The sequence below is a fragment of the Mirounga leonina genome, unplaced genomic scaffold (assembly GCF_011800145.1).
Source record: "Mirounga leonina isolate KUSES-001 unplaced genomic scaffold, KU_Mleo_1.0 Mir_125, whole genome shotgun sequence".
Taxonomy (NCBI): Eukaryota; Metazoa; Chordata; class Mammalia; order Carnivora; family Phocidae; genus Mirounga; species Mirounga leonina.
In genome coordinates, this window is record NW_023270305.1 from 13,695,585 (window position 1) to 13,709,377 (window position 13,793).

General features: G+C 38.0%; 1 protein-coding gene across 1 annotated transcript in view; it reads left to right on the forward strand.

Annotated features, from left to right (window-relative positions):
* The window catches only part of SELENOI (selenoprotein I), a 38,194-nt gene extending 25,001 nt beyond the window's left edge, over window positions 1-13,193 (forward strand). Inside the window, exons 6-10 of the mRNA XM_035000737.1 lie at window positions 231-339; window positions 5,557-5,605; window positions 6,980-7,160; window positions 8,416-8,598; window positions 11,156-13,193. Coding sequence (XP_034856628.1) covers window positions 231-339; window positions 5,557-5,605; window positions 6,980-7,160; window positions 8,416-8,598; window positions 11,156-11,254 — 621 coding nt within the window. The 3' untranslated portion in view covers window positions 11,255-13,193. The remainder of the gene's footprint in view (window positions 1-230; window positions 340-5,556; window positions 5,606-6,979; window positions 7,161-8,415; window positions 8,599-11,155) is intronic.
* Window positions 13,194-13,793: the final 600 nt, after the last annotated feature.

Genomic DNA, 13,793 nt, shown 5'->3' on the forward strand with positions numbered 1-13,793 from the left:
AATTATGGCCAGTTGCTTGCATTGTTTAGAAGTTAATTATTTTATGGCATTGTTGGCTGAAAAAAGACATTTTTAAAGGCAAGAAGACTTGACACAGTATCAAATTTAAGTGTACTTCTTGCTTTTACTAAAACTATTTACTAGACTTATGCTGCATACAGCTTTATTAGCTCCCTGATCTTTCCAGCTGTTAATGCCTCTGTATGCTTTTGTCTGCATTTTCCTTCCAGACTATATCTTTTGTCTACATAGTGACTGCGATTGTGGGAGTTGAGGCCTGGTATGAACCTTTCCTGTTTAATTTCTTATATAGAGACCTATTCACTGCAATGATTATTGGTAAGAAGCTCCATGTTGAAGCCTATTTTAACATCACTTTATTATTGAAGCCAGTGTTTGATTATCACAAGCTATACCACCTTTCCCCTCTCCCACACCCTCCAGCAAGCGGAACAGCCCTACAACCCTGGTTTCAACCAAACCAGTAAGGAAAATTGAGGTTTCTGTGTTTTGGTTTTTTTGTTTAGCACTAAGCTATTTCTAGTCAGAAGGAAATAAATACCAAAATCACATAAACCTTGTAAACTAACTATTTAAATGAACCTAGACTGTTCTAGAGGATCCACATTTAGGTGGATATTTGGTATAGATTTCATGCCTGTCTCAAAGTTGAAGATCATTAGTTTGTAGGAAGTAGAATAGATGGAAGATAGAGATTACTTCATAATACATCCACTCCAGAAGTTGAGCCTTTGTTCCTCTCAGATACTCTCCTTTTGCCACTGGCCATTAGTAGGTAGAGGTTTTTGATCATGGTAATGTTTCCCTTTTGATTTTAGCCAGAGGGGATATCTATGGGAGGCAGAGTGTTTTCTGTGCAAAGAGGCAAGGAGGAAGTTATTTGGGCTGTGATTTGGGGGCACTAGGAGTGGCGTTAGAACCTCTGTAGAAGTAAAATAGCAAACTCTTGGCTATTGCTCTGTTCCCTGATCTAAAATATAACCCCCTCTCTCACTGCCAGTGAACATTGGTAATAGAATGGGCATTGGGTAGGGTTTGGAAACAGCTGAGAAGTGGTGCATTAGGCACTGGCTTTTGGGTGGTGGTTTGGGCCTTTGTCTGTGGCCCTGAACTACAGGTATTTTAGAACCCCGCTGTTATCTTCCAAATGTTCATTTTTGGGTTTCTATATGAACTGAATCCTCTTCCTTGGAAAGGCTAGCTATTTGTCACCCCCACCACATAGTGAATCTTTTGATTTAAGTGACTAGTCTTGTGGCGGTATTGCTGCATTTTATGTTTAAATGTTAAACTTAATGATAAGATGGAACCCTCTGGTATGTGAGATATATTTTTGAATGTTAAGGAGGTACTTTAACAGGCACATAATTTTTTTTGTAATTTATAAGTTTATCTGAATTCTTCTCTCGAAATAAAACAAAAGCCCACGTTTCTTTACAAATAAATAAAGCAGCTTTCCCAATACAGGTATACCTCGTTTTATTGCACTTCACTTTATTGTGCATTGCAGATACTGTGGTTTTTACAAACTGAAGCTTTCTGGCAACATATTAGCAAGTCTATTAGGGCCTTTTTTCCAACAGTGTTTGCTCATTTCATGTCTCCGTGTCTCCCTCTGTCATATTTTGGTAATTCTCGCAATATTTCAAACTTTTGCATTATTATATTTGTCATGGTGATCTGTGATCAGTGATCTTTGATGTTACTATTGGAATTGTTTTGGGGCCCCACAAACCACACCCATATAAGATGGCAGCTTAATTAATAAATGTTGCGTGTGTCTGACTGCTCCACCTACCTGCCTCTCTTCCTCTCCTCGGGCCTCCCTATTTCCTGAGACACAGTATGGAAATTAGGCCAGTTAATGACCCTCCGGTGGCCTCTAAGTGTTTAGATGAAAGGAAGAGTCACACATCTCTCACTTTAAACCACAAATTAGAAATGATTCTAATCATTTGATTCTAGTCAAATGATTCTAATCACTTGGAAAAAAGCCAAGACAGGCCAAAGCCAGGCCCCTCGCACCCAACAATTAGCTAAGTCTGTAAATGCAAAGGAAAAGTTCCCAAAGGAAATGAAAACTGCTACTCACTGAATACACGAATGATAAGAAAGCAAAACAGCCTTTTTGCTGATATGGAGAAAGTTTGAGGGGTCTGGATAGAAGATCAGATCAGCCACAACATTCCCTGAAGCCAAAGCTAATTTAGAGCAAGGCCCTAACTCTCTTCAATTCTGTGAAGGTTGAGAGAGGTAAAGAGGCTGCAGAAGAAAGGTCTGAAGCTAGCAGAGGTTGCTTCTTGAGGTTTAAGGAGAGAAGACTTCTCTATATCATGAAGGTGCAAGGGGAAGCAGCAAGTGCTGATGTAGAAGCTGCAGCAAATTATCCAGAAGATCTCGCTAAGATAATTAAGGAAGGTGGCTACGCAAACAACAGATTTTCAGTATAGATGTGACCGTTTTAATACTGGAAGGAAATTACATCTAGGACTTTCATAGATAGGAGAAGTCAATGCCTGGCTTCAAAACTTCAGAGGACAGGCTGATTCATGTTAGGGGCTAATGCAGCTGGTGATTTGAAGGTGAAGCCAGTGCTCACTGACTATTCTGAAAATCCTTAAGGGCCCTTAAGAATTTGCTAAATTTACTCTGTCTGTCCTCTGTACATGGAACAACAAAGCCTGGATGGTAGCACATCTGTTTACAACATGGTTTACTGAATATTTTAAGCCCACTATTGAGATCTGCTCAGAAAAAAGGGATTTCTTTCAAAATACTACTTCTCATTGACAAGCACCTGGTCACCCAAAGCTCTGATGACAATGTACAATGAGATTAATGTTGTTTTCATGCGTACTAACACAGCGTTCATCCTGCCGGAGATTGAATAGTAATTTTGACTTTCAAGGTTTATTATTGAAGAAATAAATACCTTTTTATTGAAAGCCTACTTTGGAAAGAATTCACCATTCTAGGTTCCATTAAGAACATTCATAATTCATGGAGAGAAGTCAAAATAATCAACATTAACAGGAATTTGGAAGAAGTGATTTCCAACCTTTATGGATGACATTGAGAGGTTTAAGACTTCAGTGGAGGAAGTAAGTAGCCGTGGTGGAAATAGCAAGAGAACTAGAATGAGAAGTGGAGCCTGAAGATGGGACTGAATTGCTGCCATCTCATGATCAAACTTTGTAACAGATGGGGAGTTCTTACGGATGAAAAAAGAAAGTGGTTTTCTTGAGATAGAATCTGTTGGTGAAGATCTGTGAAGATTGTTGGAATGACAACAGAGGATTTCGAATATTACATAAACCGAGTTGAATAAGGCAGTGGCAGGGTTTGAGAGGATTGGCTGCTATTTTGAAAGAAGTTCTGTGGATAAAATGCCATCAACCAGCATTGCATACTGTAGAGAAATTGTTTGTGAAAGGAGGAGTCAGTGTGGGAAACTTCATTGTTTTCCGTTTTAAGAACTTGCCATAGCTACCCCCAACAGCAGCCATCAGCCTCGAGTTAAGACCCTCCACCAGCAAAAAGATTATGACTAGCTGGAAGCTCAGATGATGGTTAGAATTTTTTAGTATAAAGTATTTTTTAGTTAAGGCATGTACATTTTTTAAATACATAATGCTATTGTAATCTTAATAGGCTACATTATAGTATAAACATAACTTTTATGAACTGGGAAACCAAAAAATTTATGTGACTTGCTTTATTGTGACATTCACTTCATTGTGATGATCTGGAATGCAACCCGCAATATCTCTGAGGTATGCCTGTACTTTCTATGGCAAGTACATTAGGTGCTATTTAGAGAAGAAATAGAAGATACAGTGTGTCTTTTTGGCAACCTATATATAGCCCAGGCTTTCTACATGCTTGCTGTATTTAAGATAAAGCTATTTCAAGATATTTGAAACTAAAAATACTCTTAGTAGCAAATCTTTTGCAAGTTTCTGTCAGCCTATTTCCAACACCTCAGAGCTATAGTGATTCTGGGTTAATTAATTCAGCCCCTGCTCCCTACCAGTTCTTCCCAGCTTGACACAGAGTCAGCTTGTCTTCCCTTCCTTTCTAAGCTCTTCTAGCTTGGGGAACTTTGTCACATTTGGGCTTGGAAGTGGCAGAGTAATTCATCTTTTCAAATGAGATTTCTGTTTGGTGGATTCTAGTCTTTTTATCTGTTTTTAGCAAAATGTCTTAGGAATTGTTTTGAAGGAATGTTTTTCTGTCTTTGATCCTTAAGGTCATAGCTGCATTGACCACCTTCCCACCCCAAGCCAAGTATACAGCGGGAGTCTGGTGTGGACAAGCTAGGGCTAATCTGTTGAGTGATGGTGACATACTCAAATGAAGTAGCCCGAAACTTGCCACAGGTGTTGATTTGGAGTTTGACAGAGAAAAAAAATCAGGAATTTACATCTCTGTAATTTGTAGAACCAGAGAATTTAAAAAATGCCAGGGACATTAGGAAGTCAATTAACCCATCCATATTGTACAGCTGTGGAATCTGAAGCTCAGACAGATTGTCTGATTTGCCCAAGAGTACATTACTAGATTTCGGAGTCACCTGTAGGAAACTTGCAGTTAAACTGTAAGAGAGGATTCTCTGAGGGAGAATAGAAGCACAGTTGAATGCCCAGTTAGGAATATGCAGGAGGCAGAGCTGCCAATAAAGGATAGCACATGTAATGCTTGGATAACTAACAGCACTGGGAGAATGGATCACAAAGGCAAAGGCAGGAACAAATTGCAGTTAGTGGAGGGTCAGCAGAGTCCTCTTACTTAGAAGTCAGGAGTGAAGAAAGAATATTGAATTTGATCATTAGGAGAACTTGGTAAATTCCAGAATACAGTTTCTGCAGAGAGAAGGCAGAATGAGTGAGTACTGAGGAATTGAAGGCCACCAGCAAGGTCTAGCGAGTGATAGGGGAGTAAGAGAAGAAGTGGAGAGGGAGAAGCAATGGGGTGGGGGTGGGGGGCTTCTTGGGAAGGCTGTCCTTGTTTTCAGGTTTGAGGGGAAAGAACTAGTGTATGCTTAGGGGTGGGCGGAGGAACTGAGAATGCTAGGGAGATAAATAAGTGGAAATGGGAAACCACAGAATCCATTAACCATCCCCTTTCAGTAACTCACACTTGTGCAATTTACTGCATACCAGGTACTGTTCCAGGTGTTTTTATGTGTAATAACTCATTTAATTCTCAAAACCCTATGGGGTCAATCCTATTATGTCTATTTTATAAAAGAAGAGATTGAGGCACTGAAACATTAATCTGCCTGAAATCCCATAACCTGTAGGCACAACCAAAGTTCAAGCCCGATCTTTCCCCTGAGCCTCTGCTCTGAAAACACCAAGCTGTACTGCCACTCTTCTGGTTGTAAATGTTGTTCAGAAGTGTATTTAATTTCATTACAAAAGTGAACCTGAGAGTTACTGGGTCTAAAAGCATTAAATATTTTGTATGTATTTGATAATTATAAACATCACTCTTGAATAATAATCACAATAATTTAAATATTCTTCCTTTTAGGTTGTGCGTTATGTGTGACTCTTCCAATGAGTTTATTAAACTTTTTCAGGTAAGTATTTCTTAATTGGGCAAGAAATGTGAAAATCCTTACATAGATGAATTTTAGGCTCTGTTTTACTTTTGGCATCTGGACATTTTGAAAAGGTCGTGAAACCTGTATTTTGAACCTAGAATGAGGTTAGGATCATTTAGGGTCTACAGCGACGGCTCTGTAGTCAGTTCAACCATAGCACAAAACTGCTGGTTCTTTTGTTATAATTTTTGGCTCACCAGTCTTCTATTTGTCATTTTTTTGTGGAGTGAATTGGGAAGGAGTGTGTTCTTGTTGAATATTGATAGGTTCATGTTCTTTTTAGAAATTGATTACAAGTTTTTATGAATTGATTCTGTGTAAGTGTAGTCAGCATGATCATAAAATTTCTGGACTTGTGTAGTTTAGGACCTAACCCTGAATCTATGCTGACTTCCCAGGTAGCACTATGTAAAAATTCTTGCCAGAGGAATGGGGCAAGGGTTCGGGAGGAGTTTCCTGGCTGGCATTTCATTTCTTTGATCTGCACTTCTCCACCTTTGCTCAGCCACGCTGAATTTACATGGGGGACCTGAATGTATTTTGCTGTTTCCCTCCTTGGTAATTTTGTTCCCACTTCCCTCTAATACTGTTTCCTTTGCTTGAAATGCTTGTACTTCCCTCCTCGTCCTTCAGCCCTCAGATCTGTCCTGCAGAACCCTATCTGTGTCCCTCTGAGCTCTATGAATCTTCCCTATTCATGGCAACTGGCAGCCACTCATAGAAACCGTAACATTTCAGGCTCTGAAGGCCTTCCAGATGGAGACATTTTCTCCTCATCTTCTAAGGATGAGGTCCTGATTAGGCGGTATCTTGTCCAGGATCATGTAATCAGGGGCAGAACCAAGACTAGAATTTGGGGCTCTGTTCAGATGAGCTGACACATAATGGAGTGTGTGCTGGAGACACTGAGATGGGCTATGGGTGGTCTCAGTGCAGAGTCTTCCACTCGTTGGTTCTCTGTCACTTTGTATTGTCGCAGCACTCTGAGTTCTTCCTCGTGGTGTTTTGTGTGCATTTTATTTCCCCTGTTGGAGTGTAAGTCTCCCAGAACAAAGATCAAGTGCTAGTCATCTTTACATTCCAGGGGACTAGGGCTCAGAAGACTTCCGTTCTAGTCCTGGCCCTGCCACTTGGTAGCAAGCTATGTAAACTTAAATTCTCACACCGTCACTTAACCTGTCTGCAGAATAGGGTTAGTAATGTTGGTTCTTTTTGTGCTATGGGATTATTGTGAGTATAAAGTAAGAGAGTAAGTGTGAAAGTACTTTTGGAAACTAGAAAATTTACAAACTCAGTGTGAGTTTTATATGTAATAATGTTCTTTGTATTACTTGATTTTCTTTTTTTCAGAAGCTATAAAAATAACACCTTGAAACACAATTCAATCTATGAAGCTATGGTTCCCTTTTTTTCTCCATGTTTGCTATTCATTTTGTCTACAGCATGGATCCTTCAGTCGCCTTCAGATATTTTAGAGTTGCATCCTAGAGTATTCTACTTTATGGTTGGAACAGCCTTTGCCAACATCACAGTAAGATTTTTTTCTTTTAAAATTAGTCATAATATATCTAAGGAGTATATGACAAAATTTGATAATTTGAGAAATTTTATATAGTATTGAAAATAAACAGATTTTAATTTAAAGATATTTTACATCAGAAACTTGAAAGAATTATAACCCCTAAGACAGAAATGCTGAAAATTATTTTTTCCTTTTCCAGATGGCTGCAGATCTAATGATTAATTTAGCGAGGCTGAAAGGGGTTTTTGAGAGAAAATACACACACACTTCTAAATCAGCTGATTTTAAAATTAACGGGGAGTAAAAACTTTGTAATAAATAGAACTTTTTTTTTTAAAAAAAGATTTTATTTATTTATTTGAGAGAGAGAGAGCACATGAGAGGGGGGAGGGTCAGAGGGAGAAGCAGACCCCCTGCTGAGCAGGGAGCCCGATGCGGGACTCGATCCAGGGACTCCAGGATCATGCATGACCTGAGCCGAAGGCAGTCGCTTAACCGACTGAGCCACCCAGGCGCCCAATAGAACATTTTTTAAAAGCCCTTTCTTTGCGATGGCCCAGCAAGAGAGCAGACAGGTAGGAGAGATCAGGAGGAGTTGAGAAGGGACCTTAATGGTTCTCACAACCAGGGAGCCTGTGCTCTAACTCTAAAAACTTAGTTTTTACTTTATAAGGTAGCCACTGAGTTTATGTTTCCGTGTCTGTAACATGTGTTCAGTATCACCAGTCTTATTGAATTCACAGGGTTTAAAGATGTGAAAATAGTAATACATTGTATAAAAGGTATCTCAGAAGGAATAAAGCTAGATTTGAGTAAGGTATTGAAAGTAAAGGGAGCCAGAGAGGTCTTGGTGTTACTGTGACCATATGATTGAATTGGAGGCAGCATCTCCTCAGCACCATGAAGAAATTTAGTTGCATGGAGCTGTAAAAGGTTGTTTTGAAGGTTTTTTTTCAGATATCATGCTTAAAATTGGGAGAAATTTCTTTTATCCAAACTGTTACCTAGTGGAAGAATGCCTTCCGTAGCAACCTGACTAAATTATCTTCCCGCCTCTTCTGACACACGCTCTGAGGGTCCGTGGGCTTGGACATGTGGGCAGAGGTTCACTTTGGCTCCTGAGCAGTTGAGAACTACTGATTTTAATAATGTCGTGTAACTGTGTGGGTTCAAGTACTTGAAATGCTTTTTAAATGTTGGAGTTACTAATTTTGGAAGTGCTTTGCTAATTAAATTTTCATTCTTTCCGCCCCCCAACTTCAAGTGTCAGCTGATTGTTTGTCAAATGAGCAGCACCCGGTGCCCAACTTTGAATTGGTTCCTGGTTCCTCTTTTCTTGGTTGTCCTGGTGGTAAACTTAGGAGTACCCTCTTACGTTGAGAGCATTCTCCTGTATACTTTAACAGCTGTTTTCACTCTGGCCCACATCCATTATGGAGTACAAGTGGTGAGTACTCTAGAGCAAAATTGATTCCATTTGGTTCTTATGTACTAGGAAAGGTGAGGGAAAAATTTCATAAGAAAGTAACTTATTAAAGTAACTGGAAGGAAAAAAAAATAAAGTAGCTGGAAGAATTGGGATATTCTCTATAAATTTTGAATAATATCCAGTACATAATTTCAGATACCGTTTCTCTGATGAATATGTTACAGTAACTACAAGTAATTTAAAAGCTGGATAATTATGAGGAATTAGTTGTTTTTAAGTAGGTAGAAATGTAAACTGTTTTCTTGGTGAATGGAGTTGTAAACTCTTATGTGCTTTTAATTCTGTGAGGACCAAATAATCCCATTTGTTGATGATTTATTTCTGTACTTGCTTCGTTAGCTTTAGGGGCATTTTTATAAGGGGGAAATATTAGAAGAAAATGGATTTAAGAAGTATTTTGCAAACCTTAATATTCTCTTCTAAAGCAAGAGATTAGTTTCAGGGCAAATGGACTAAGATAGAATAAAGTGAAAATGAGAACCATGCAGTTTATTTTCTTTCCCTCACACTTTAACACTCTTTTCTAATTATTTGACATATTTTAGCATGGTCTTATAAATATGATTTTTAATTGTTGTACAATATTCCATCAAGGAGATTACTTAATAATTACCCAGGGTACTTAGTTATGATCCAGTTATTTTAATCATTTATGTTGTTTCTAAATTTTCACCATTATAAATTAGAGTGAACAATCTGGAATAATATATTTTCCTTTGTTTTCTTTTTTTTCTTTTTTTTTTTTTTAAGATTTTATTTATTTATTTGAGACAGAGAGAATGACAGACAGAGAGCATGAGAGGGAGGAGGGTCAGAGGGAGAAGCAGACTCCCTGCCGAGCAGGGAGCCCGATGTGGGACTCGATCCCGGGACTCCAGGATCATGACCTGAGCCGAAGGCAGTCGCTTAACCAACTGAGCCACCCAGGCGCCCCTTTCCTTTGTTTTCTGAAGGTAGTTTCATAGCAATAAAAAATGTAAAAGGGGGGGCGCCTGGGTGGCTCAGTTGGTTAAGCGGCTGCCTTCGGCTCGGGTCATGATTCCAGGGTCCTGGGATCGAGCCCCACATCAGGCTTCCTGCTCAGCGGGGAGCCTGCTTCTCCCTCTCCCTCTGCCTGCCTCTCTGCGTACTTGTTCTCTCTCTCTATCTCTCTGTCAAATAAATAAATAAAATCTTTAAAAAAAAAAAAAGTAAAAGGGTATTCATGTTAGTATTCGTGTTTTTATGACTCTTAAAATGATTCTATTTGGTATGCTTGTTTTAAAAGGAACCCTACTAGGACTCAGTTTGAGAAACAAAATGTCTTCTATACTGTCATACATATTTTTAAAATGGGGGCACCTGTCATGCTTGATAACTACTTTATGCTGTGCATATGTTGCTAAACTTAGCTTTCTTCTCGTAGGGTTCTCCCCAAAGTAGCTTACATTTGTTGGGATAAAATAGATGAAAAAAAAAAAAATCCACCCCTGCTCTGCGGGGAGCCTGCTTCTCCCTCTCCTTCTGCCTACTTGTGTTCTCTCTGTCAAATAAATAAATAAAAAAAAATCTTAAAAAAAAAAAAAATCCACGATAACTAGGGATTATGACATGAAGACATAATTGTTTGTTTTTTATTTGTATGTACTTAACATAAATGCTTCTTCACTTCATGTTAATACTCTTAGGCTTTCATATTCTATTTCATAATATAGTTGTAAACGTCTTTTATAATTGTGTTAATTTATTATAACCCCTCAGAAGCGTATCTTTAGGCAACTGTACATAAACCAAACCAAAACATCTTTTTCTTTAAATTACAAAAGCAGTACATTTTCACTGTAAAAAACCTGGAAAATAAATACAAGTTATTGGGGAAAAAAAATTCAAAGAACATCTTTTTTGTCTGTCTTTGTGCTCTCTTGCCACTTCTGCAACTTCTGACCAGAAGGTAGAACTTGATAAGCCACACAAAGCACTAACCTTTGAACTACTGAAATATAAATAATAACAATAGATCTGGGAAGTATTAAATAAATGATGTTTGGTAACTGACACATAACCAGGGTCTTGTCTACCCACCAGGAATACCTTAACTAATATGGCCTAAATCTCCCAAAATGTACTGTTTCATCAGTATTAGGAATGATTATCTAGAAATACTGTAAGCAACTGAATATTGAGTCTAACTGTATATGTAAATATTCGATCTACTATATATTGTAAGTCAGCTAACCCTATAATTTTTCAGCAGATTTGGGTGTGAATTTGTGTGGTCCAGAGGGCTCTGGAAAGACTAGATTTTGGAGTTAGGCAGCCCCAGGCTTAAGTCCTAACCCTCCCAGGGGTAGTCCTGGTATTCTATAGAATTCTATAACCTTCTAGCTCTATAGCTATCCTAGGCCAGAAAAACCTGTCATTATTTCTGCTGAGTTTTGCCGCATCGGTAAATTCTCTCCAGAGGGTGAATTCTGTGTCCTTTTAAAAAATGACTAGGAATGTATTTGTCACTGCCTCATGTTCTGGTTTTCCGCAGGTAAAGCAGCTGAGCAGCCATTTTCAGATTTATCCCTTCTCGTTGAGGAAACCAAACTCGGATTGACTAGGAATGGAAGAAAAGAATAGTGGCCTGTAATCTACAGAAAAAAGTACTGTAAATAAGATGCTTGTAAATATTTCATCCATCACCATTGAACTAAACTGATCTGCTTAACAGACCTGGGAACTCAAGTGTGTATAGTACTTGGATAGTGGGAGTGATACAAATGATCTGAACTTATGGAATTTTGGACCTACTAACTCCCAACTTATTTTATTTTTTATAAAACCATGTGGCATTTTGGTTAAGCATAATGTACTTTAGACCAGCAAAATGTTTCTAGTGATTTTAGCTTCATGAGTCTATAATGTTTTGGTTCATACAGAGTTAAAGATGCTTTGTTTTTATTTTTAAAGTCCCCACATTGGTTTAGGAACACTGATAACATTAAGAAAACCACAAAATGTTTTCATATTTGGTACTACTTTAGTAGTAGGTCTTCAGCAGTGGAAGTTATCAATAGCCCAAATCTAATATAGGGAAAATATAAGAGCAAGTCACCTTTAGCAAGAGATGCCAAATGATTACAGAACTATAATGTACAATTGCCAAATACTGGTTTCTCTTTCCCATGGAAATGCCTTTTTTCCTCATGTGCTAAGAGAGCTAGTATATATATTTAGATTCTCTAGTATTCTGGCTCTCTTTGTTTGGGAGAGATCTTGATAAATGATTTAATTTTCTTTTAAAGAAAAATATTCGACTGAGACTTAGCAGAGAGTGGATCATAATTGTAGCTCACCCACTGACATGGTTCATTGTTTAAATATGGCATTTCCCCCCTTAGCTGCAAGTTGCTGAGATTTGGTGCCTGTGAACTATGATTATATGAATGCATGTGACAGTCGCAGTCTTACGATAATTACTTGTAGGGAACACAGGTAAACTTCCTTGTAAGAGAAATTTACTTTGGAGCTAGAAATCTCATGAGCCTCACTATGAATTCCTGCTATGAACCTCACTACAAAATTCGTTTTCTGATTCAGTTTGCCCTTCCTTCCTTCCCTCCTTCCCTCCCTCCTTTCTTTGTTTCTTTCTTCCTTCCGTCCGTCCGTCTATCCATCCGTCCATCCGTCTCTTTTTTATGGAGGAGAGAGTGCTGTGTTTTTTATTTCATACAAGATAAAGAAGTAGAAATTCTTTCTTCCCTAACTTGCCCACTTCCCCACCTGAAGAAAGTTTCTGATATATATGCCTTACTGAGTACCTACTCTCTTTAATATGACTTGGAATAATTTTTGAGGTTTACTGACAAACATAAAAATCCCTTTGACTTCAATGTGGTTGTTTTATAGATCACACCTTTTCATGAATGTGGATACTTTATCTTTTTGACTTTGTCTCCATTTAGTTTGGTGGTGGTGAAATTTACTTGCTGATTTTCTTTTATTTTCCACTGAATGAGGTTTGTGCTCGAATGAAGAGTGTATCTTAAACCCTTTTTTGTTTGGACGGATTGCACTTGGATAAAATAGGCACCACTGTGTTGATATGTAATTAAATTCTTAACCGTTATTTATCTATGAATGTGACCATCGTTAAATTTAATTATAGTGTATTCCTTTTTGAATTTCAGTCTCCTGCTTTGTAAAAATAACTATGTAATATTTCAGTTTTTAAATTTGTAAATCCTAATCATTGTTATCCAGGTTATTAGAAATGAGGAGTCAAGGAGCTAACTCATGGTTCTGTACTCATTTTTAAAAACGGTTCATAAAGATTGAGGTATATTCTGTGACTTTTTCTGAGACTGAACATGGTGAGAAATCGATGCTGGAAAATGTGGGTAGTGATTCTGTGTTTGTTAATAAGTTGCCATCATGGAGGTCAGAGAATGAACAAATTAAGGGTAACTCATTTTGTAGACCTTGTTCTTTGTCATCTGTAAAATTGAACTGGATCAAGTGGTAGTTTGGGCTGGGAACAAAGCTTTGTTTGTTCTAAGGTTTCTGAGCTAATCATTTTACCTTTTTGTTGATCTTGTACACAAGAATGAGATTAATCTGTATTATATAAGAAAAGAACTGAGAAATGTTTATAAAATGACAAATTTGAGCCACAGGCTTTCTTCACCTTATACAGTATAGTTAAAAAAAAAAAAATACCCTTCTGGCATAGGGTCATGTTCTGTACTTTTGGGACTATTTTACATCAAAGTGTCTTTCTGTTCTTTTTCTGTTGCATCAAGTTTATTTGAAATTGTTTTATGCCTGTACTTCATGACCTATTTCCCTATGGGGTAAAGAATTATGCCATAGTTTTATTGACACCATTAGATGAAAGGTGGCTGTCAACAAGGTGAAAGTGAAACTGAGTGATGAACTGTTTCAGAATACTGTGGACTTGTGAATCTTCAGTGGACTGCTTTTTTTTTTTTTGGTTTAGTCTGCCATCTTGAAATGCATCTTGAAAGCCTCCATTTGTCGTGTAGTGATACAGCAGCTGAAGCAGGACTTACTTGCAAATAGCTCTGTGCATTTGTGTCGTGCCAATTACCATAACATTTCCAAAGTATAAAAGATATTTCAGGCTTATGCATGATATTTTGGGGTGAGTCTACCACTCCAGCCTTTCT